The 21,908-nt window shown below is 44.4% G+C and overlaps 1 protein-coding gene across 5 annotated transcripts in view; it reads left to right on the top strand.

Moving 5' to 3' along the window:
- The window catches only part of LOC143766449 (uncharacterized), a 54,611-nt gene that overhangs the window by 17,372 nt on the left and 15,331 nt on the right, over nt 1-21,908 (top strand). For 4 of the 5 annotated variants that reach the window (XM_077254152.1, XM_077254153.1, XM_077254155.1 and 1 more), the window contains 4 exons: nt 6,004-6,157; nt 6,287-6,466; nt 6,550-6,673; nt 6,753-6,847. In XM_077254152.1, the coding sequence (XP_077110267.1) occupies nt 6,080-6,157; nt 6,287-6,466; nt 6,550-6,673; nt 6,753-6,847 (477 nt within the window). In that variant the 5' untranslated portion in view covers nt 6,004-6,079. The remainder of the gene's footprint in view (nt 1-6,003; nt 6,158-6,286; nt 6,467-6,549; nt 6,674-6,752; nt 6,848-21,908) is intronic. The other variant, XM_077254154.1, reaches the window with a different exon arrangement.

The following is a 21,908-nucleotide window of genomic DNA, read 5'->3' as shown; positions in this document are numbered from 1 at the left end:
CAAAAGTGACCCCATTTTGGAAACTAGACCCCCAATGGAACTTATCTAGATGTGTAGTGAGAACTTTGAATGCCCAAGTGCATCACAGAAGTTTATAATGCAGAGTCGTGAAAATAAAAAATATATATTTTTTAACAATAAAGATTTTTAGCCCCCAAGTTTTTATTTTCACAAGGGTAACAAGAGAAATTGGACCCCAAAAGTTGTTGTCCAATTTGTCCTGAGTATGCTGGTACCCCATATGTGGGGGTAAACCACTGTTTGGGCGCACGGCAGAGCTCGGAAGGGAAGGAGTGCCATTTTGGAATGCAGACTTTGATAGAATTGTCTGCGGGCGTTATGTTGCGTTTGCAGACCACTAATGTACCTAAACAGTAGAAACCCCCAACAAGTGACCCCATTTTGGAAAATAGACCCCCCAAGGAACTTATCTAGATATGTGGTGAGAACTTTGAATGCCCAAGTGCTTCACAGAAGTTTATAATGCAGAGTAGTGAAAATAAAAAATATTTTTTTTCCCACAAAAAAAATTTTTTTAGCCCCCAAATTTTTATTTTCACAAGGGTAACAAGAGAAATTGGACCCCAAAAGTTGTTGTCCAATTTGTCCTGAGTATGCTGGTACCCCATATGTGGGGGTAAACCACTGTTTGGGCGCACGGCAGAGCTCGGAAGGGAAGGAGCGCCATTTTGGAATGCAGACTATGATAGAATTGTCTGCGGGCGTTATGTTGCGTTTGCAGACCCCTAATGTACCTAAACAGTAGAAACCCCCACAAGTGACCAAATTTTGGAAACTAGACCCCCTAAGGAACTTATCTAGATATGTGGTGAGAACTTTGAAAGCTCAAGTGCTTCACAGAAATTTATAATGCAGAGTAGTGAAAATAAAAAAATATATATTTTTCCAACAAAAAAGATTTTTAGCCCCCAAGTTTTTATTTTCACAAGGGTAACAGGAGAAATTGGACCCCAAAAGTTGTTGTCCAATTTATCCCGAGTACGCTGATGCCCCATATGTGGGGGTAAACCACTGTTTGGGCGCACGGCAGAGCTCAGAAGGGAGGGAGTACCATTTGACTTTTTTAGCGCAAAATTGGCTGTCGTGTTTGGAGACCCCCTGATGTACCTAAACAGTGGAAACCCCCCAATTCTAACTCCAACCCTAACCCCAACACAGCCCTAACCCTAATCTCAACCCGATCCATAATCCTAATCACAACCCTAACGATAATCACAACCCTAACCCCAAAACAGCCCTAATCTCAACCCTAACCATAACCCTAATCAAAACCCTAAATCCAACACACCCCTAACCCTAATCCCAACCCTAACCCTAATCCCAACCCTAATCCCAAACGTAACACTAATCCCAACCCTAATCCAAACCCTAACCCTAATCCCAACTCTAACCCTAACTTTAGCCCCAACCCTAACTTTAGCCCCCATCGTCACAAAAAAGTTCAATGTAACCTTTTTTTTGTACGTCGCGTCTGCCATTTCCGCGGATGCGTGGCCGTAACTCTGCCCCCTCCTCCCCAGGACATAGACTGGGCAGCGGATGCGTTGAAAAACTGCATCCGCTGCCCACGTTGTGCACAATTTTCACAACGTGCGTCGGTACATCGGGCCGACGCATTGCGACCGCCCCGTACCGACGCAAGTGTGAAAGAAGCCTAAGGCTACTTTCACACTAGCGTCGTACTCGGCCCATCGCAGTGTGTCGGGCCGACGTACTGAGGCTAGCGTTGTAAGCGCCGCACAACGGGTGCAGCGGATGCTGTTTTTTCAACGCATCCGCTGCCCCATTGTGAGGTGCGGGGAGGCGGGGGCGGAGTTCCGGCCACGCATGCGCGGTCGGAAATGGCGGACACGTCGCACAAAAAAGTTACATGTAGTTTTTTTTGTGTCGACGGTCCGCCGAAGCACGACGCATCCGTCGCACGATGGATGCGACACGTGGCAATCCGTCGCAATGCGTCGCTAATGCAAGCCAATGGAGAAAAAACGCATCCTGCAAGCACTTTTGCAGGATGCGTTTTTTCTCCAACGACGCATTGCGACGGAAGCCAAAAAACGCTAGTGTGAAAGTAGCCTAACCCTAACCCTAGCCCTAACCCTAACCCTAAATTTAGCCCCAACCCTAACCCTAACTCTAACCCTAACTCTAACCCTAACTCTAACCCTAACTCTAACCCTAACTCTAACCCTAACTCTAACCCTAACTCTAACCCTAACTCTAACCCTAACTCTAACCCTAACTCTAACCCTAACTCTAACCCTAACCCTAACCCTAACTCTAACCCTAACCCTAACCCTAATTTTAGCCCCAACTTGTCTTCTCCTGCCGGCCGGCAGATGGCAGCAGATGGCGGGCGCACTGCGCATGCGCCCGCCATGATGAAAAAGCCGGCTGGCAGGAGAAGACAGAAGAGGACCCAGGGACCCCGGGTGAGTATGATAGGGTCCCCGAATCCCCCTATTTCTCTGTCCTCTGATGTGCGATCACATCAGAGGACAGAGAAATAACTGATCGCTTTTTTTTTTTTTTTGCGGTCGCCGGTAAACTGTTAATTACCGGCGATCGCAAAGCAGGGGTCGGTGCAAACCGACCCCGATCATGTTCTTTGGGGTCTCGGCTACCCCCGGCAGCCAAGACCCCAAAGAACATCCGGGTGCCGGGCGGCGGGCACACTGCGCGTGCGCCCGCCATTTTTTCCCGGAAAAAAGATGGCGGCGCCCATGGGGAGACACGAGGAGCACCGGGGGAGGTAGGTAAGTATTGGGGGGCTATTGGGGGCCATCGGGGACCACATTTCTCTGTCCTCCGATGTGCGATCACATCGGAGGACAGAGAAATTAAATGGCAAATCGCGTTTTTTTTTTTTTTGTTGCGACCGCCGGTAAACGGTTAATTACCGGCGATCGCAACTCGGGGGTCGGTAAAAAACCCCCGAATCATGTTCTCTGGGGTCTCGGCTACCCTCGGCAACCGAGACCCCAGAGAAAATCCGACTCTGGGGGGCGCTATTCACTTTTTCCACAGCGCCGTTAATTAACGGCGCTGTGGTTTAAGTACCCTTAGCGGCCGCCGTTAAAAGGCGTATCGGCGGTCGTTAAGGGGTTAAGGGATCTGCTGGGGTGATGTTATGGCAGCTAGATGGTATAACTTCCCACAGGTGAAGTATATCCCCAGGGCTTCCCAATGTGTAGATAGTAGAATGGTGAGAGGTGCAGTGAATAACGAGGACACAGGTTTGCAGTCTCTTTACCTTGTTTACTGTTGGTTTCAGCAGCCGGAGTCCAGAGCACCAGATCACAGGGCAGATAGGGTCCGGTCGGTTTGGAAGCAAGTCCAGAGTCACCTTGTCCAAGTGTAAATCAATAGCCTTCCCTTGCGCTGTAGTGTTGTAGTCTCTTACTGCTAAGCCTCTCGTAAGGTCCTCACAGATGTGGTGTTTCTCTCTCTCTCTCTTTGTCCCCCGTATAGGATAGGACAAAACCCGTATGACTGGTGACTTGAGCCTGATTATAGGATCTCTTAGATGATCTGGCTCTGTGGGGTGTCACCATGCCTCCTGTGTGTAGGTGCGGACATGTAACGTGTAATTACCTGTCCTGCCGGTCTCTGTAGTAAGGCGTAGAGGTCCTCACTACCTCAGTCTTCTGGCTACCAGTTATCTGCGCCTCAGAGGGAGGCAGCCTGCTCCTGGCTGATCTCCCGCTGGTATCCTTTCCCATGCTTTGCTTTCCTGCATGCTCACTGCAATGTATTTGGCTTTCTATGTGTCTCTTTCCTGGGAGCTGCAGCTCTTAGGGCATGCACAGCTCCGTGAACCCTTCCTCTGACAGGAACCCACTCCTACCAGGAACAGCTTCCCTGAAGGACTGACAAACTTTCCCTCCAAAAATATATATATATAAATAAAAAAACACTGAAAGCTGAAATGTAATTAAACAAATCACTACAAGGAGAGTTCCCAAATAATTACTTGAATTGAAAATTTATTGATAAAATTAAAATGGTCACAGAACAAAAATTACAGAAATACCCTGAAGGAGAACCGCACAGGAAACAACCAATAAATCCAACTATAGATCGACCCAATAGCCCAGGGCCAGGCAAAAAAATCTAGTTAATAAGAATGGGGTACATAGATAATCTATTTATTATAATGATCTCTATTGAGAGATTTACCATACAAAGTCCTCAATATACTAAGGTGCCATAAAAGGTATCCCTTTATCAATACATCATCTTTGAGAGCCCCCAATTACCTACAGATAAGTGTATCATATCAGGTTTAAGAAAAAAACATATTACCTGAATACTTAGAACATTAAAGAGACTGCTGGGTGATTAGGATAGCGGTGATCCGAAGGTTCCCCTTCGCCCCAACGTGCGTTTCGCCCGTAGCTTCTTCCGGGGACGTAGGTAAATGTGATAGAAGATTACAGTGTGGGGAAGACTGGAAACCTTCATATAGACGGCCAGTGGTGATGGAGTCATTGACGGACTCTGGACAAATATGTTTCTAGAGCCGTAGTAGAAGATGAAGATGTTGTCCTCATCATGAAGTACTGTATATACTCGACTATAAGCTGACCCGAGTATAAGCCGAGACCCCTAATTTTGCCATAGAAAACTGGGAAAACGTAATGACTCTAGTATAAGCCTAGGGTGGAAAAAGCAGCAGCTAACCGGTAAATTTCAAAAATAAAAATAGGGACCAATAAAAGTAAAATTAATTGAGATATCAGTAGTTTAAGTGTTTTTGAATATCCATATTGAATCAGGAGCCCCATGTAATGCTCCATAGAGTTCATGATGTGCCCCATAAGATGCTCCATATTAAAATATGCCCCATACAGTGCTGCACAAAGGTTAATAATGGCCCCATAAGATGCTCCATAGACACATTTCCCCCATATAATGCTGCATAAAGGTTAATAGTGGCCCCATAAGATGCTCCATAGAGATATTTGCCCCATATAGTGCTGCATAAACATTGATTATGGCCCCATAAGATGCTCCATAAAGATATTTGCCCCATATAATGCTGCACAAATGTTGATTATGGCCCCATAAGATGCTCCATAAAGATATTTGCCCCATATAGTGCTGCACAAACGTTGTATATGGCCCCATAAGATGCTCCATAGAGATATTTGCCCCATATAGTGCTGCACAAACGTCGAATTTAGCTCCATAAGATGCTCCATAGAGATATTTGCCCCATATAATGCTGCACAACATTGATTATGGCCCCATAAGATGCTCCATAAAGATATTTGCCCCATATAGTGCTGCACAAACGTTGAATATGGCCCCATAAGATGCTTCATAGAGATATTTGCCCCATATGCTGTTGCTGCTATTAAAAAAAAAAAAAAAAAAAAAAGAAAATGACATACTCACCTCTCGTCGCTCAGGCCCCCGGCACTTGCAATACACACCGGTCCTCATTCCGGGGCCGCTGTGTCTTTCGCGCCCTCTGCACTAACGTTCAGGCAGAGGGCGCGGACTAACGACGTCATCGCGCCCTCTGACCTGAGCGCCACTGCAGAGGACGAGGAAGACGGAGCAGCGTCCGGAACGAGGACAGGTGAATATCGCGCAGTGCTCCCCCTCCCCATTATACTCACCTGCTCCTGGCGCGTTCCCTGCATCTCCAGTCTCCGGGCGCCAGCAGCTTCTTCCAGCGTTGAGTGGTCACCGGTACCACTCATTACAGTAATAAATATGCGGCTCCACCCCTATGACGAGACGAGAATTAGCGCTATGGAAGATGAGTCTATGAGAAACGTATTCAGCTGCCGACTCCGAGGAAGAGATTGCTTGTTGTCTGTGGCCTAAAATATATAGATTTTATTAGTAGATGTAAAGAAGAAAATTAAATAGTGTAAAATAATAAATCTACTCATATGTTTCCCTTATTATCACCAGTAATTGTATTATTACACAGAATTTTTATGATGTTACATCGGCTCATCTTCTTCTCAGTCAGGTCTCTGCAATATCGGATCCTCTCAGTGAAGTTCTTCTTTATAAGAGAATTTTCCTGATTTACCAATAAAGGATGGATATGGACAAGGACAAGTTGGTGGAGAGGATAATACACCTCACCCTAGAGATCCTCTTCCAGATTACTGGAGAGGTGAGAGATTCTGATGACGTCACATTACATCATTCTTATCTATGGGAATAACAGATGGACAGAAATGGAGAGGTGAGGACTCTGGAAATGTCTGCAGTGAGATTTATTAATGTCTCTCTCCATAACCAGGATTACACAGTAGTGAAGAAGACCTCTAGTGAATGCTGTCAGGACCCTGTGTCTGAGGGATGGGGAAGACCCCTGAGCCCAATGACGTGGCCACCACCTCACCCTCTGATACATGAGGATATCAATGACCAGAAGATCCTAGAACTCACCTACAAGATGATTGAGCTGCTGACTGGAGAGGTGACACTGCTGGGAATGCTGGGATATTATACAGTAATTCTATGAAGGGATCGGGGGGATGACGTTTTCACTGTATGTGTCAGGTTCCTATAAGGTGTCAGTATGTCGCTGTCTATTTCTCCATGGAGGAGTGGGAGTATTTAGAAGGACACAAAGATCTGTACAAGGACGTCATGATGGCGTTTCCCCAGCCCCTCGCATCACCAGGTAATAGACAGGACTCAATACACATGGCCTATAATCATCTGTGAAGAATGAATTTGGTGCCTGTATTTGTTTTCTCCAGATCTCTCCAGTAAGAGGACAACACCAGAGAGATGTCCCTGTCCTCTTCTTCCACAGGACTGTAATCAAGATCTCAATGTTCCTCAGGATCAACAGGTAGATGGAGAGAAGGTGTCATGAGATGTCTCCTTTGATATGTATATAAAGGTACAGATGATTGACCTCGTGGAGACCAAAACATCCAACACCGCGGAGACACCATCACGTGTTTCTCAACGCAGTGATCCAGAACACTGCCCCAATATGCAAATGAATGTAGAGTAGCGGCGGAGACACCATAACGTGTTTCTCAACGCAAGCAGTGAATAGCTAGGCCTTTCCCCGGGAAGGAACAACCACGGGAAGGGCAGCATCCGATAAAGGAAAACATCCAATAAAGGAAAACCACCTATGCCAAGCATGGTATCCATCCACAGACAGCTGTTTCGGGGTTTTTGCCCCTCATCAGTGTGGAGTAGGAAACTGGCTATTAGGAGCAGTGCCAAGTAAAAAGGCTATAAACATACAGATGATTGACCTCGTGGAGACCAAAACATCCAACACCGCGGAGACACCATCACGTGTTTCTCAACGCAGTGTTCCAGAACACTGCCCCAATATGCAAATGCATGTAGAGTAGCTGCGGAGACACCATCACGTGTCTCTCAACGCAAGCAGTGAATAGCCAGGCATTTCCCCGGGAAGGAACAACCACGGGAAGGGCAGCATCCGATAAAGGAAAACATCCAATAAAGGCAAACCACCTATGCCAAGCATGGTATCCATCCACAGACAGCTGTTTCGGGGTTTTTGCCCCTCATCAGTGTGGAGTAGGAAACACGTTGAGAAACACGTGATGGTGTCTCCTCGGTGTTGGATGTTTTGGTCTCCACGAGGTCACACATCTGTACCTTTATAGCCTTTTTACTAGGCACTGCTCATAATAGCCAGTTTCCTGTTATGGACCTGGTGGTTAGGAGCACCCGGAATGACCTGATGGTTAAACTAGAAATAGGGACAAGCTCTGGGGAAGTGGGAACTCTGCTGACCGCAAACCCTACTCCTATCACACACACTAGAAATAGCCGTGGAGCGTACCTAACTCTCCCTAGACGCCTCTTCACAGCCTAAGAGCTAACTACCCCTAAAGATAGAAATAGAAGCCTTACCTTGCCTCAGAGAAATTCCCCAAAGGAAAAGGCAGCCCCCCACATATATTGACTGTGAGTTAAGAGGAAAGTCACAAACACAGGAATGAAACAGGTTTTAGCAAAGGAGGCCAGTCTTCACTAAATAGTCAGAGGATAGAAAAAGGGAACTATGCGGTCAGCACAAAAAACTACAAAAAACCATGCAGAGTATGCAAAAAGACCTCCACACCAACTCACGGTGTGGAGGTGCAACTCTGCACCCCCAGAGCTTCCAGCTAGCAAAGAAATATCATGATAGCAAGCTGGACTAGAATATAGCAGTACTAAGAAATATATTCAGGAAGCAGTAACAACAAATAAACTAGCAGGGACTTAGCTTCTGCTGGAGTAGACAGGTCATCAGAGAAGTCCAAGAGAGATCTGAACCAATACTGAGACATTGACAGCTGGCATGAAGTAACGATCTGAGTGGAGTTAAATAGGGAAGCCAGCATAGCAATAAACGAGGGCAGCTGAGAAAGCCAACCTCAAGGACCAGCAGTTCCATTCAAAGCCACCAGAGGGAGTCCAATGACAGAACTCACCAAAGTACCATTCATGACCACAGGAGGGAGTCCGAGAACGGAATTCACAACAGTACCCCCCCCTTGAGGAGGGGTCACCGAACCCTCACCAGGGCCCCCAGGCCGATCAGGATGAGCCAAATGAAAGGCACGAACTAAATCGGCAGCATGGACATCGGAGGCAACAACCCAGGAATTATCCTCCTGACCATAGCCCTTCCATTTAACCAGGTACTGAAGCTTCCGTCTTGAAATACGAGAATCCAAAATCTTCTCTACCACATACTCCAACTCCCCCTCGACCAACACCGGAGCAGGAGGATCAACGGAGGGAACCATAGGCGCCACATATCTCCGCAACAACGACCTATGGAACACATTATGGATGGCAAAAGAAGCTGGAAGGACCAAACGAAATGACACAGGATTGAGAATTTCAGAAATCCTATAAGGACCAATGAAACGAGGTTTAAACTTAGGAGAAGAAACCTTCATAGGAACATAACGAGAAGACAACCAAACCAAATCCCCAACACGAAGTCGGGGACCAACACAGCGACAGCGGTTAGCGAAACGTTGAGCCTTCTCCTGGGACAACGTCAAATTGTCCACTACGTGAGTCCAAATTTGCTGCAACCTGTCCACCACAGAATCCACACCAGGACAGTCAGAAGGCTCAACCTGCCCCGAAGAAAAACGAGGATGAAAACCAGAATTGCAAAAAAAAAAGGTGAAACCAAAGTAGCCGAACTAGCCCGATTATTAAGGGCGAACTCAGCCAATGGCAAGAAGGTCACCCAATCATCCTGATCAGCAGAAACAAAGCATCTCAGATAGGTTTCCAAAGTCTGATTGGTTTGTTCGGTTTGGCCATTTGTCTGAGGATGGAAAGCCGAAGAAAAAGACAAATCAATGCCCATCTTAGCACAAAAGGACCGCCAAAACCTAGAGACAAACTGGGAACCTCTATCCGACACAATGTTCTCCGGAATGCCATGCAAACGAACCACATGCTGAAAAAATAATGGAACCAAATCAGAGGAGGAAGGTAATTTAGGCAAGGGTACCAAATGGACCATCTTAGAAAAGCGATCACAAACCACCCAGATGACAGACATCCTTTGCGAGACAGGAAGATCTGAAATAAAATCCATGGAAACATGCGTCCAGGGCCTTTTCGGGACCGGCAAGGGCAAAAGTAACCCACTGGCACGAGAACAGCAGGGCTTAGCCCGAGCACAAGTCCCACAGGACTGCACAAAAGAACGCACATCCCGTGACAAGGAAGGCCACCAAAAGGACCTAGCCACCAAATCTCTGGTACCAAAAATCCCAGGATGGCCCCCCAACACTGAACAATGAACCTCAGAAATAACTCTAATAGTCCATCTATCAGGGACAAACAGTCTCTCCGCTGGACAACGGTCAGGTCTATCAGCCTGAAACTCCTGCAGCACCCGCCGCAAATCAGGGGAGATGGCGGACAGAATTACCCCCTCTTTGAGAATACCAGCCCGCTCAGGAACTCCCGGAGAATCAGGCACAAAACTCCTAGAAAGGGCATCAGCCTTCATATTCTTAGAACCCGGAAGGTATGGGACCACAAAATCGAAACAGGAGAAAAACAGCGACCATCGAGCCTGTCTAGGATTCAACTGCTTGGCAGACTCGAGATAAGTCAGATTCTTGTGATCCGTCAAGACCACCACGCGGTGCTTGGCTCCCTCAAGCCAATGTCGCCACTCCTCGAATACCCACTTCATAGCCAGCAACTCCCGATTGCCAACATCATAATTACGCTCAGCAGGCGAAAACTTTCTAGAAAAGAAAGCACATGGCTTCATCACAGAGCCATCAGAACTTCTTTGAGTCAAAACAGCCCCTGCTCCAATCTCAGAAGCATCCACCTCGACCTGAAAATGGAGCAAAACATCTGGCTGACGCAACACAGGGGCCGAAGAAAAACGACGTTTCAGCTCCTGAAAAGCCTCAACGGCTGCAGAGGACCAATTCACCACATCAGCACCTTTCTTTGTCAAATCAGTCAAAGGTTTAACCACACTAGAAAAATTAGCGATGAAGCGACGGTAAAAATTAGCAAAGCCCAGGAATTTCTGAAGGCTCTTCACTGATGTAGGTTGAGTCCAATCATAAATGGCCTGAACTTTAACAGGATCCATCTCGATAGTAGAAGGGGAAAAAATGAAGCCCAAAAGGAAACCTTCTGAACTCCGAAGAGACATTTAGACCCCTTCACAAACAAGGAATTAGCACGATAGACCTGGAATACCATTCTGACCTGCTTCACATGAGACTCCCAATCATCCGAAAAGACCAAAATATCATCCAAATATACAATCATGAATCTATCCAGATACTTTCGGAAGATGTCATGCATAAAGGACTGAAACACAGATGGAGCATTAGAAAGCCCGAATGGCATCACCAGGTACTCAAAATGGCCCTCGGGCGTATTAAATGCTGTTTTCCATTCATCGCCCTGTTTAATACGCACAAGATTATACGCCCCTCGAAGATCTATCTTGGTGAACCAACTATACCCCTTAATCCGAGCAAACAAATCAGACAGCAAAGGCAAAGGGTACTGAAATTTGACCGTGATTTTATTGAGAAGGCGGTAATCTATACAGGGTCTCAGAGAACCATCCTTCTTGGCCACAAAAAAGAACCCTGCTCCCAACGGTGACGAAGACGGGCGAATATGCCCTTTCTCCAAGGACTCCTTTATATAACTCCGCATAGCGGCATGTTCTGGCACAGATAAATTGAAAAGTCAGCCCTTAGGAAACTTACTACCAGGAATCAAATTAGTAATAAGATCAAACCAACAGAAAAAACATGGGCCCCACACCATTTGTGTGTAAATATAAGCGGTTGATCGTCCTTACCCATGTATATAAATGGAAATTAATAACGTATACTCCAAATAACTTAATTTAACAGAAAAAAAGGGAGTTTTTATACGAACACATATATAGAAAAAAGAAAATTACCAAATGAGTAAATATAAAAATGTAAATTTTATTGTAACAAAGATAAAAAACACATAACATGTTTAAATACACAGATGACAGGAAAAACCCTAGTGAACCACATCCAGGTCACAGGCAGAAAAGAAAAAGTAAAAACCACATCAGGGTGTTATCACAGGTCAGCATAAGTATCAGCGCTAAAAAGCATGGTATGACTGTGTTATATAGTTTAGAAGTCCATGTGGACATACATCTCCCATGCATAAGGCTAGTTACTGTGCCCACCTAATTCAAGACTGCTTACCCATGATGAAATAGTTAATCTGCCTGGGGCTCCGAATACCCCCTGACGCGCGTTTCGCGTTTCCTTTTTCAAAGAGGGAATGAAAGGGCTTAGCAGAGCGTGGCGCTTTTATAATGAGGTTAATAGACCTGCTCTGAAAGTACACAGCCGCGCTGTGACTCAGATGGCAGGAAGTCGTCAATACACAGCTGTTCCTAACCTTTCAGACCTGCGCAGTTACAAACATTCCTCCGTAGTAAAGTGTGCAGCGTGACTACATTACAGGGAAGTCCCAGCTCCCCGGCATTCATCGAGAGCGCATGTCAGGGGGAATTCCCCCGTTGACGTCACAGACATGCGCTCTCGGATCATAGAAGCCGGAGGTACATGGGCATCCCAGCAGTCACGGAGCACACGCACAGGCCGACGAGAGGACCCCTATGTGAGGATCGAATAGCGCACAGCAAGTGGTATATATATAATAAATGTATGTAGCCATATGGCCACAGCGCACTGTATTAGTTGGAATACAAATATAAGGAGTGGGAGCGAGAATCTCAGGATACAACGGGTCACTACTAATTTAAAATAAATAGGCACGAACAACATATAAATATATATAATAATAATAATAGTGCCCATAAATGTGAAACCGTGCACAATGCATTATATAATGAACAAAAATTAATGAATAATAGTGCCAATATAACACCATACATAAATATACTATGCAATAAAAAATTACATCTAAATAAAGTAATGAATTGTGAACAAATTGTGAAATTAAATAATAAATTATGAAAGGGTGCCAGTTTTCAATCTTCCCTCTGTTTTTCACAGTGAGGAGACTTGAAGTGATCAGTCTTGATATAGTAAGCCGTCATCCCGATCCAAGCTCTCACATTCCTCATGTACTGCCAGGTCATAAACCTCATAAGCACCGAGCTCAAGAAAAGCCATTAAGTCTAGGGATGTAAAAAGTGACAAACATAAATAAACAGAAAAAATGCAAAGTTTAAAATGTAATTACAGATTAAATCAATTCTACGACAAAAGAGGACGTGGGGAACAAGGCTACTTATAAAAAAGGAACAAAACTGATTGTTTCGTTTAATCCTACAGGAGACATGGAATCCAATGTCACAATCCACTTGCATTCAGCCTGTGCAAGTGTTCGTTTTATGTTGCCTCCCCTATTACCACTATGAACTTGATCGATCCCAATGACCCTAAGGCCAGTAGGATCGCATGCATGGAACTTATAAAAGTGTCTGGGGATGGTTTTGAGGGCACTGACGTCCTCAGCCTTGCGTGCGTTAACTATATCCCTTACGTGCTCTCTCACACGTACACGCAACTGGCGTGACGTCAGTCCCACATAAATTTTGGAGCAAGGACATGTGGCCAGATATACAACACAAGTGCTGGTACAGCGGATATGATGCCGGATCTGAAATTTCCTGTCTCCACACGACGACGAAAAATGAGTGCCCCTAATGAGGTTCTTTTCCCTACAAGCCAAACAATCGCCGCACGGATAGCACCCCCATAATGGACCTCTGTTTGTTGGATTAAGAGGATTGCTGATTTTTGCCACATAATGGCTTTTAACCAATAGATCTTTTATACTTTTACCCCGTTTAGCCGTGAAGCTGGGTCTCTGGGGGATACTAGAGGCGAGAACGGGGTCAGTGAGAAGGACCGGCCAATGCTTGTTTACGATGTCCTGCATACGTCTCCATTGGCAATTATACGTAGAAATGAATCTGACATTGTTCTCAGACCCATTTCTCTTTTCCTTTTTATACAACAACTCACGTCTCTCAGTTCTCTTGGCTCTAGTGTACCCCTGTTTTATGCAGCGGTTGCTATAGCCGCGGGCCCTGAATCTATCTTTTAGATCATCCGATTGAGCCTCAAATTTTTGTTCAGTGGAGCAGATCCGCTTCATCCTGAGGAACTGTCCAACTGGGATGGCTTTGATGGTGTGAATGGTATGCGATGAGGATGCATGCAACAGGGAGTTAACTGAAGTAGCCTTCCTGAATACATCCGTATGCAGCATCCCCATCTCATCAACCTCCAAATAAATATCCAAAAAATCAATTTTCTTTTGATGTGCCTTGTATGTCAATCGAATATTATGAGGATTGCTATTAAGCTGACCCACAAATTCAGTGATCCCCCTTTCGCTACCCTGCCATATAAAAAAGATATCATCAATATACCTATGCCAACACTGCACCCGGTCCACGGCAGAGGCCCCATCCTGGTGGAATATGGATCTCTCCCATAGACCGAGAAACAGGTTGGCATAGGCGGGGGCGCACGCCGCCCCCATGGCAGTACCACGTTTTTGAAGATAGCATCTGTCTTTAAAGAGAAACACATTGTGGGTCAGTACAAACCTCAGCAAGGTCACAACAAAGTCACAAATCTGGCCATCCCAGTTGCCATTCCCCAGGAAGAAACGGACCGCCTCAATTCCGTCGTCGTGTGAAATACAGGTGTACAATGATTCAACATCCGCTGTTACCAGCCACATGTCCTGCTCCAACACCATCCCCTCTACCTTTGTTAACATATCAGTGGTGTCCCGAATGTACGAGGGCAATGTTTCAACCATAGATTTTAAATAAAAGTCGATGTACCTACAAATTGGGTCACAAAGACCATCAATCCCAGAGACTATTGGTCTTCCTGGAGGACTTGTCATATCTTTGTGTACCTTGGGTAGTAGGTACAGTGTGGGTGTTTTTGGAAACTCCACCATCAACCCATCACACACTTTTTTTGTAATGGTTCCCTGATCCAGTGCGTTCCGTAAGATCCTATCCAATTCATATTTGAAAGTATCTGTGGGGTTATGAGGCAGCCGGATGTAGGTATCCCTACAATTCAACTGCCTCAATGCCTCTTTTTCGTATTTTACTGTCGGCCAAATAACAACATTCCCTCCCTTGTCTGCTGCTTTTATGACAATGTCATCAAGGTTACTGAGTTCATACAATGCTTGTCGCTGAGACTTCGTGACATTGTCATGTGTTATAAATTCAGGGAGCTTTTTGAAATCTTCCGTTACCAACCTAGTAAAAATCTCTACCTGAGGGCACAAAGACAAGGGAGGGAAAGTGGTCGACCTAGGCAGGATAGATCTAGGGAACGTACCTTCTGGGTCAGGTTCCTGTTCTTTTAACAAGTCCTCCAGGACTGCCAAAGTCTCCCGATCAATCTTGGATGTTAGTCCAAATTCCTCATAATCTCTTTTGTTGTGCAACCTTTTCAATATAAGTTTCCGAGAGAAAAGATTCACATCCTTCACCGCTGAAAAATAATTGAATGAATTATTAGGCACAAATGTCAAACCTAAGGACAGCACTTCTTTCTGAGCCTCAGACAATTTATGATGGGATAAATTGATTACCTCCAGTGTTCCAGGCTTCTTTTTCTTATCATCATTTTGTTGTAAGGGAGATATTTTCCGTTTTGTCGAGGACTTGCCCTTTCCTTGTTCCAATTGCCTATACCTGGATCTAGTTTGTCTAAAGTGACTGGAACCAGCCACCTGTGAAGTATCACTATCAGGCTCTTCCCCCGATGTTACTGATGAGCAAGACTCATTACGAGCTCTGGATGTGGGGCGTCCACCCCTTCTGTTGTTTTTTCTCCATTTATAAACCTGATTAGTCTGAAAATCAAGTACATCTCTTTGGAATTTTTTCGTTTTTGTGGTTTTAATGTCCTCTTCCCATTTAAGAAAATCTTTTTCCAGATCCTCATTCACCTTTTTAATGGCTTCACTCGTTAGATCTTTTTTTAATGATGTCTGGATACTATCAATTTCTTTTTCCAGCTCACTAAGTGTAAGTTCATTGAGCTTGATAAGTAGCTCCATAAAACCCCTGGAACAGTTACTGGCCAGCTCCTCCCATCCACTTTTAAACCATGGTAGTTCAGTCTCAAAGGAAGGGAACACCTGCACACGCAAGCCTCTAGGTATTAACCCCTTAGAGACATACTTCTCCAAGAATCCCTTGTTCCACCACGTCCTCATCCGCCTATGCAGAAGTGATTTTAATTTTTGAATTGAATCATGATTTTCTCTGTAGTTACAACTTAAAATCAAGCTAGGGTCATCCTTAAATACTTCATTAATTTGGCTGAGCCATGAAGAATCTCTGGCTCTGAAATCCATCTGTCTGGAATCAACTGCTGTGAAAAACAGCTGTGTATTGACGACTTCCTGCCATCTGAGTCACAGCGCGGCTGTGTACTTTCAGAGCAGGTCTATTAACCTCATTATAAAAGCGCCACGCTCTGCTAAGCCCTTTCATTCCCTCTTTGAAAAAGGAAACGCGAAACGCGCGTCAGGGGGTATTCGGAGCCCCAGGCAGATTAACTATTTCATCATGGGTAAGCAGTCTTGAATTAGGTGGGCACAGTAACTAGCCTTATGCATGGGAGATGTATGTCCACATGGACTTCTAAACTATATAACACAGTCATACCATGCTTTTTAGCGCTGATACTTATGCTGACCTGTGATAACACCCTGATGTGGTTTTTACTTTTTCTTTTCTGCCTGTGACCTGGATGTGGTTCACTAGGGTTTTTCCTGTCATCTGTGTATTTAAACATGTTATGTGTTTTTTATCTTTGTTACAATAAAATTTACATTTTTATATTTACTCATTTGGTAATTTTCTTTTTTCTATATATGTGTTCGTATAAAAACTCCCTTTTTTTCTGTTAAATTAAGTTATTTGGAGTATACGTTATTAATTTCCATTTATATACATGGGTAAGGACGATCAACCGCTTATATTTACACACAAATGGTGTGGGGCCCATGTTTTTTCTGTTGGTTTGATCTTATTACTAATTTATTCTGTGTTTTTCACAGCAGTTGATTCCAGACAGATGGATTTCAGAGCCAGAGATTCTTCATGGCTCAGCCAAATTAATGAAGTATTTAAGGATGACCCTAGCTTGATTTTAAGTTGTAACTACAGAGAAAATCATGATTCAATTCAAAAATTAAAATCACTTCTGCATAGGCGGATGAGGACGTGGTGGAACAAGGGATTCTTGGAGAAGTATGTCTCTAAGGGGTTAATACCTAGAGGCTTGCGTGTGCAGGTGTTCCCTTCCTTTGAGACTGAACTACCATGGTTTAAAAGTGGATGGGAGGAGCTGGCCAGTAACTGTTCCAGGGGTTTTATGGAGCTACTTATCAAGTTCAATGAACTTACACTTAGTGAGCTGGAAAAAGAAATTGATAGTATCCAGACATCATTAAAAAAAGATCTAACGAGTGAAGCCATTAAAAAGGTGAATGAGGATCTGGAAAAAGATTTTCTTAAATGGGAAGAGGACATTAAAACCACAAAAACGAAAAAATTCCAAAGAGATGTACTTGATTTTCAGACTAATCAGGTTTATAAATGGAGAAAAAACAACAGAAGGGGTGGACGCCCCACATCCAGAGCTCGTAATGAGTCTTGCTCATCAGTAACATCGGGGGAAGAGCCTGATAGTGATACTTCACAGGTGGCTGGTTCCAGTCACTTTAGACAAACTAGATCCAGGTATAGGCAATTGGAACAAGGAAAGGGCAAGTCCTCGACAAAACGGAAAATATCTCCCTTACAACAAAATGATGATAAGAAAAAGAAGCCTGGAACACTGGAGGTAATCAATTTATCCCATCATAAATTGTCTGAGGCTCAGAAAGAAGTGCTGTCCTTAGGTTTGACATTTGTGCCTAATAATTCATTCAATTATTTTTCAGCGGTGAAGGATGTGAATCTTTTCTCTCGGAAACTTATATTGAAAAGGTTGCACAACAAAAGAGATTATGAGGAATTTGGACTAACATCCAAGATTGATCGGGAGACTTTGGCAGTCCTGGAGGACTTGTTAAAAGAACAGGAACCTGACCCAGAAGGTACGTTCCCTAGATCTATCCTGCCTAGGTCGACCACTTTCCCTCCCTTGTCTTTGTGCCCTCAGGTAGAGATTTTTACTAGGTTGGTAACGGAAGATTTCAAAAAGCTCCCTGAATTTATAACACATGACAATGTCACGAAGTCTCAGCGACAAGCATTGTATGAACTCAGTAACCTTGATGACATTGTCATAAAAGCAGCAGACAAGGGAGGGAATGTTGTTATTTGGCCGACAGTAAAATACGAAAAAGAGGCATTGAGGCAGTTGAATTGTAGGGATACCTACATCCGGCTGCCTCATAACCCCACAGATACTTTCAAATATGAATTGGATAGGATCTTACGGAACGCACTGGATCAGGGAACCATTACAAAAAAAGTGTGTGATGGGTTGATGGTGGAGTTTCCAAAAACACCCACACTGTACCTACTACCCAAGGTACACAAAGATATGACAAGTCCTCCAGGAAGACCAATAGTCTCTGGGATTGATGGTCTTTGTGACCCAATTTGTAGGTACATCGACTTTTATTTAAAATCTATGGTTGAAACATTGCCCTCGTACATTCGGGACACCACTGATATGTTAACAAAGGTAGAGGGGATGGTGTTGGAGCAGGACATGTGGCTGGTAACAGCGGATGTTGAATCATTGTACACCTGTATTTCACACGACGACGGAATTGAGGCGGTCCGTTTCTTCCTGGGGAATGGCAACTGGGATGGCCAGATTTGTGACTTTGTTGTGACCTTGCTGAGGTTTGTACTGACCCACAATGTGTTTCTCTTTAAAGACAGATGCTATCTTCAAAAACGTGGTACTGCCATGGGGGCGGCGTGCGCCCCCGCCTATGCCAACCTGTTTCTCGGTCTATGGGAGAGATCCATATTCCACCAGGATGGGGCCTCTGCTGTGGACCGGGTGCAGTGTTGGCATAGGTATATTGATGATATCTTTTTTATATGGCAGGGTAGCGAAAGGGGGATCACTGAATTTGTGGGTCAGCTTAATAGCAATCCTCATAATATTCGATTGACATACAAGGCACATCAAAAGAAAATTGATTTTTTGGATATTTATTTGGAGGTTGATGAGATGGGGATGCTGCATACGGATGTATTCAGGAAGGCTACTTCAGTTAACTCCCTGTTGCATGCATCCTCATCGCATACCATTCACACCATCAAAGCCATCCCAGTTGGACAGTTCCTCAGGATGAAGCGGATCTGCTCCACTGAACAAAAATTTGAGGCTCAATCGGATGATCTAAAAGATAGATTCAGGGCCCGCGGCTATAGCAACCGCTGCATAAAACAGGGGTACACTAGAGCCAAGAGAACTGAGAGACGTGAGTTGTTGTATAAAAAGGAAAAGAGAAATGGGTCTGAGAACAATGTCAGATTCATTTCTATGTATAATTGCCAATGGAGACGTATGCAGGACATCGTAAACAAGCATTGGCCGGTCCTTCTCACTGACCCCCTTCTCGCCTCCAGTATCCCCCAGAGACCCAGCTTCACGGCTAAACGGGGTAAAAGTATAAAAGATCTATTGGTTAAAAGCCATTATGTGGCAAAAATCAGCAATCCTCTTAATCCAACAAACAGAGGTCCATTATGGGGGTGCTATCCGTGCGGCGATTGTTTGGCTTGTAGGGAAAAGAACCTCATTAGGGGCACTCATTTTTCGTCGTCGTGTGGAGACAGGAAATTTCAGATCCGGCATCATATCCGCTGTACCAGCACTTGTGTTGTATATCTGGCCACATGTCCTTGCTCCAAAATTTATGTGGGACTGACGTCACGCCAGTTGCGTGTACGTGTGAGAGAGCACGTAAGGGATATAGTTAACGCACGCAAGGCTGAGGACGTCAGTGCCCTCAAAACCATCCCCAGACACTTTTATAAGTTCCATGCATGCGATCCTACTGGCCTTAGGGTCATTGGGATCGATCAAGTTCATAGTGGTAATAGGGGAGGCAACATAAAACGAACACTTGCACAGGCTGAATGCAAGTGGATTGTGACATTGGATTCCATGTCTCCTGTAGGATTAAACGAAACAATCAGTTTTGTTCCTTTTTTATAAGTAGCCTTGTTCCCCACGTCCTCTTTTGTCGTAGAATTGATTTAATCTGTAATTACATTTTAAACTTTGCATTTTTTCTGTTTATTTATGTTTGTCACTTTTTACATCCCTAGACTTAATGGCTTTTCTTGAGCTCGGTGCTTATGAGGTTTATGACCTGGCAGTACATGAGGAATGTGAGAGCTTGGATCGGGATGACGGCTTACTATATCAAGACTGATCACTTCAAGTCTCCTCACTGTGAAAAACAGAGGGAAGATTGAAAACTGGCACCCTTTCATAATTTATTATTTAATTTCACAATTTGTTCACAATTCATTACTTTATTTAGATGTAATTTTTTATTGCATAGTATATTTATGTATGGTGTTATATTGGCACTATTATTCATTAATTTTTGTTCATTATATAATGCATTGTGCACGGTTTCACATTTATGGGCACTATTATTATTATTATATATATTTATATGTTGTTCGTGCCTATTTATTTTAAATTAGTAGTGACCCGTTGTATCCTGAGATTCTCGCTCCCACTCCTTATATTTGTATTCCAACTAATACAGTGCGCTGTGGCCATATGGCTACATACATTTATTATATATATACCACTTGCTGTGCGCTATTCGATCCTCACATAGGGGTCCTCTCGTCGGCCTGTGCGTGTGCTCCGTGACTGCTGGGATGCCCATGTACCTCCGGCTTCTATGATCCGAGAGCGCATGTCTGTGACGTCAACGGGGGAATTCCCCCTGACATGCGCTCTCGATGAATGCCGGGGAGCTGGGACTTCCCTGTAATGTAGTCACGCTGCACACTTTACTACGGAGGAATGTTTGTAACTGCGCAGGTCTGAAAGGTTAGGAACAGCTGTGTATTGACGACTTCCTGCCATCTGAGTCACAGCGCGGCTGTGTACTTTCAGAGCAGGTCTATTAACCTCATTATAAAAGCGCCACGCTCTGCTAAGCCCTTTCATTCCCTCTTTGAAAAAGGAAACGCGAAACGCGCGTCAGGGGGTATTCGGAGCCCCAGGCAGATTAACTATTTCATCATGGGTAAGCAGTCTTGAATTAGGTGGGCACAGTAACTAGCCTTATGCATGGGAGATGTATGTCCACATGGACTTCTAAACTATATAACACAGTCATACCATGCTTTTTAGCGCTGATACTTATGCTGACCTGTGATAACACCCTGATGTGGTTTTTACTTTTTCTTTTCTGCCTGTGACCTGGATGTGGTTCACTAGGGTTTTTCCTGTCATCTGTGTATTTAAACATGTTATGTGTTTTTTATCTTTGTTACAATAAAATTTACATTTTTATATTTACTCATTTGGTAATTTTCTTTTTTCTATATATGTGTTCGTATAAAAACTCCCTTTTTTTCTGTTAAATTCAGGAATCAAATTAATAGCACAATCACAATCCCTATGAGGAGGTAGGGCACTGGACTTGGGCTCATCAAATACATCCTGGTAATCCGACAAAAACTCAGGGACTTCAGAAGAGGGGGAAGAAGAAATTTACATCAACGGAACATTGCCATGTACCCCTTGACAACCCAAACTAGACACCGACATTGATTTCCAATCCAATACTGGATTATGAACCTGTAGCCATGGCAAACCCAACACGACCACATCATGCAAATTATGCAACACCAAAAAGCGAATATCTTCCTGATGTGCAGGAGCCATGCACATGGTCAACTGAGTCCAGTACTGAGGTTTATTCTTGGCCAAAGGCGTAGCATCAATTCCCCTTAATGGAATAGGATACTGCAAAGGCTCCAAGGAAAAACCACAGCGCCTGGCAAACTCCAAGTCCATCAAATTCAGGGCAGCGCCCAAATCCACAAATGCCATAACAGAGTAGGATGACAAAGAGCAAATCAGAGTAACAGACAAAAGAAATTTAGGCTGTACAGTACCAATGGTGACAGACCTAGCGAACCGCTTAGTGCGCTTAGGACAATCAGAGATGGCATGAGTGGAGTCACCACAGTAAAAACACAGCCCATTCTGACGTCTGTGTTCTTGCCGTTCAGTTCTGGTCAAAGTCCTATCACATTGCATAAGCTCAGGCCTCTGCTCAGAGGATACCGCCAAATGGTGCACAACTTTGCGCTCGCGCAAACGCCGATCAAT

This window comes from Ranitomeya variabilis, chromosome 4, assembly GCF_051348905.1.
Source record: "Ranitomeya variabilis isolate aRanVar5 chromosome 4, aRanVar5.hap1, whole genome shotgun sequence".
Lineage (NCBI taxonomy): Eukaryota > Metazoa > Chordata > Amphibia > Anura > Dendrobatidae > Ranitomeya > Ranitomeya variabilis.
The sequence above is the reverse complement of the archived record's forward strand: the minus strand, read 5'-3'. Positions and strand labels throughout refer to the sequence as shown.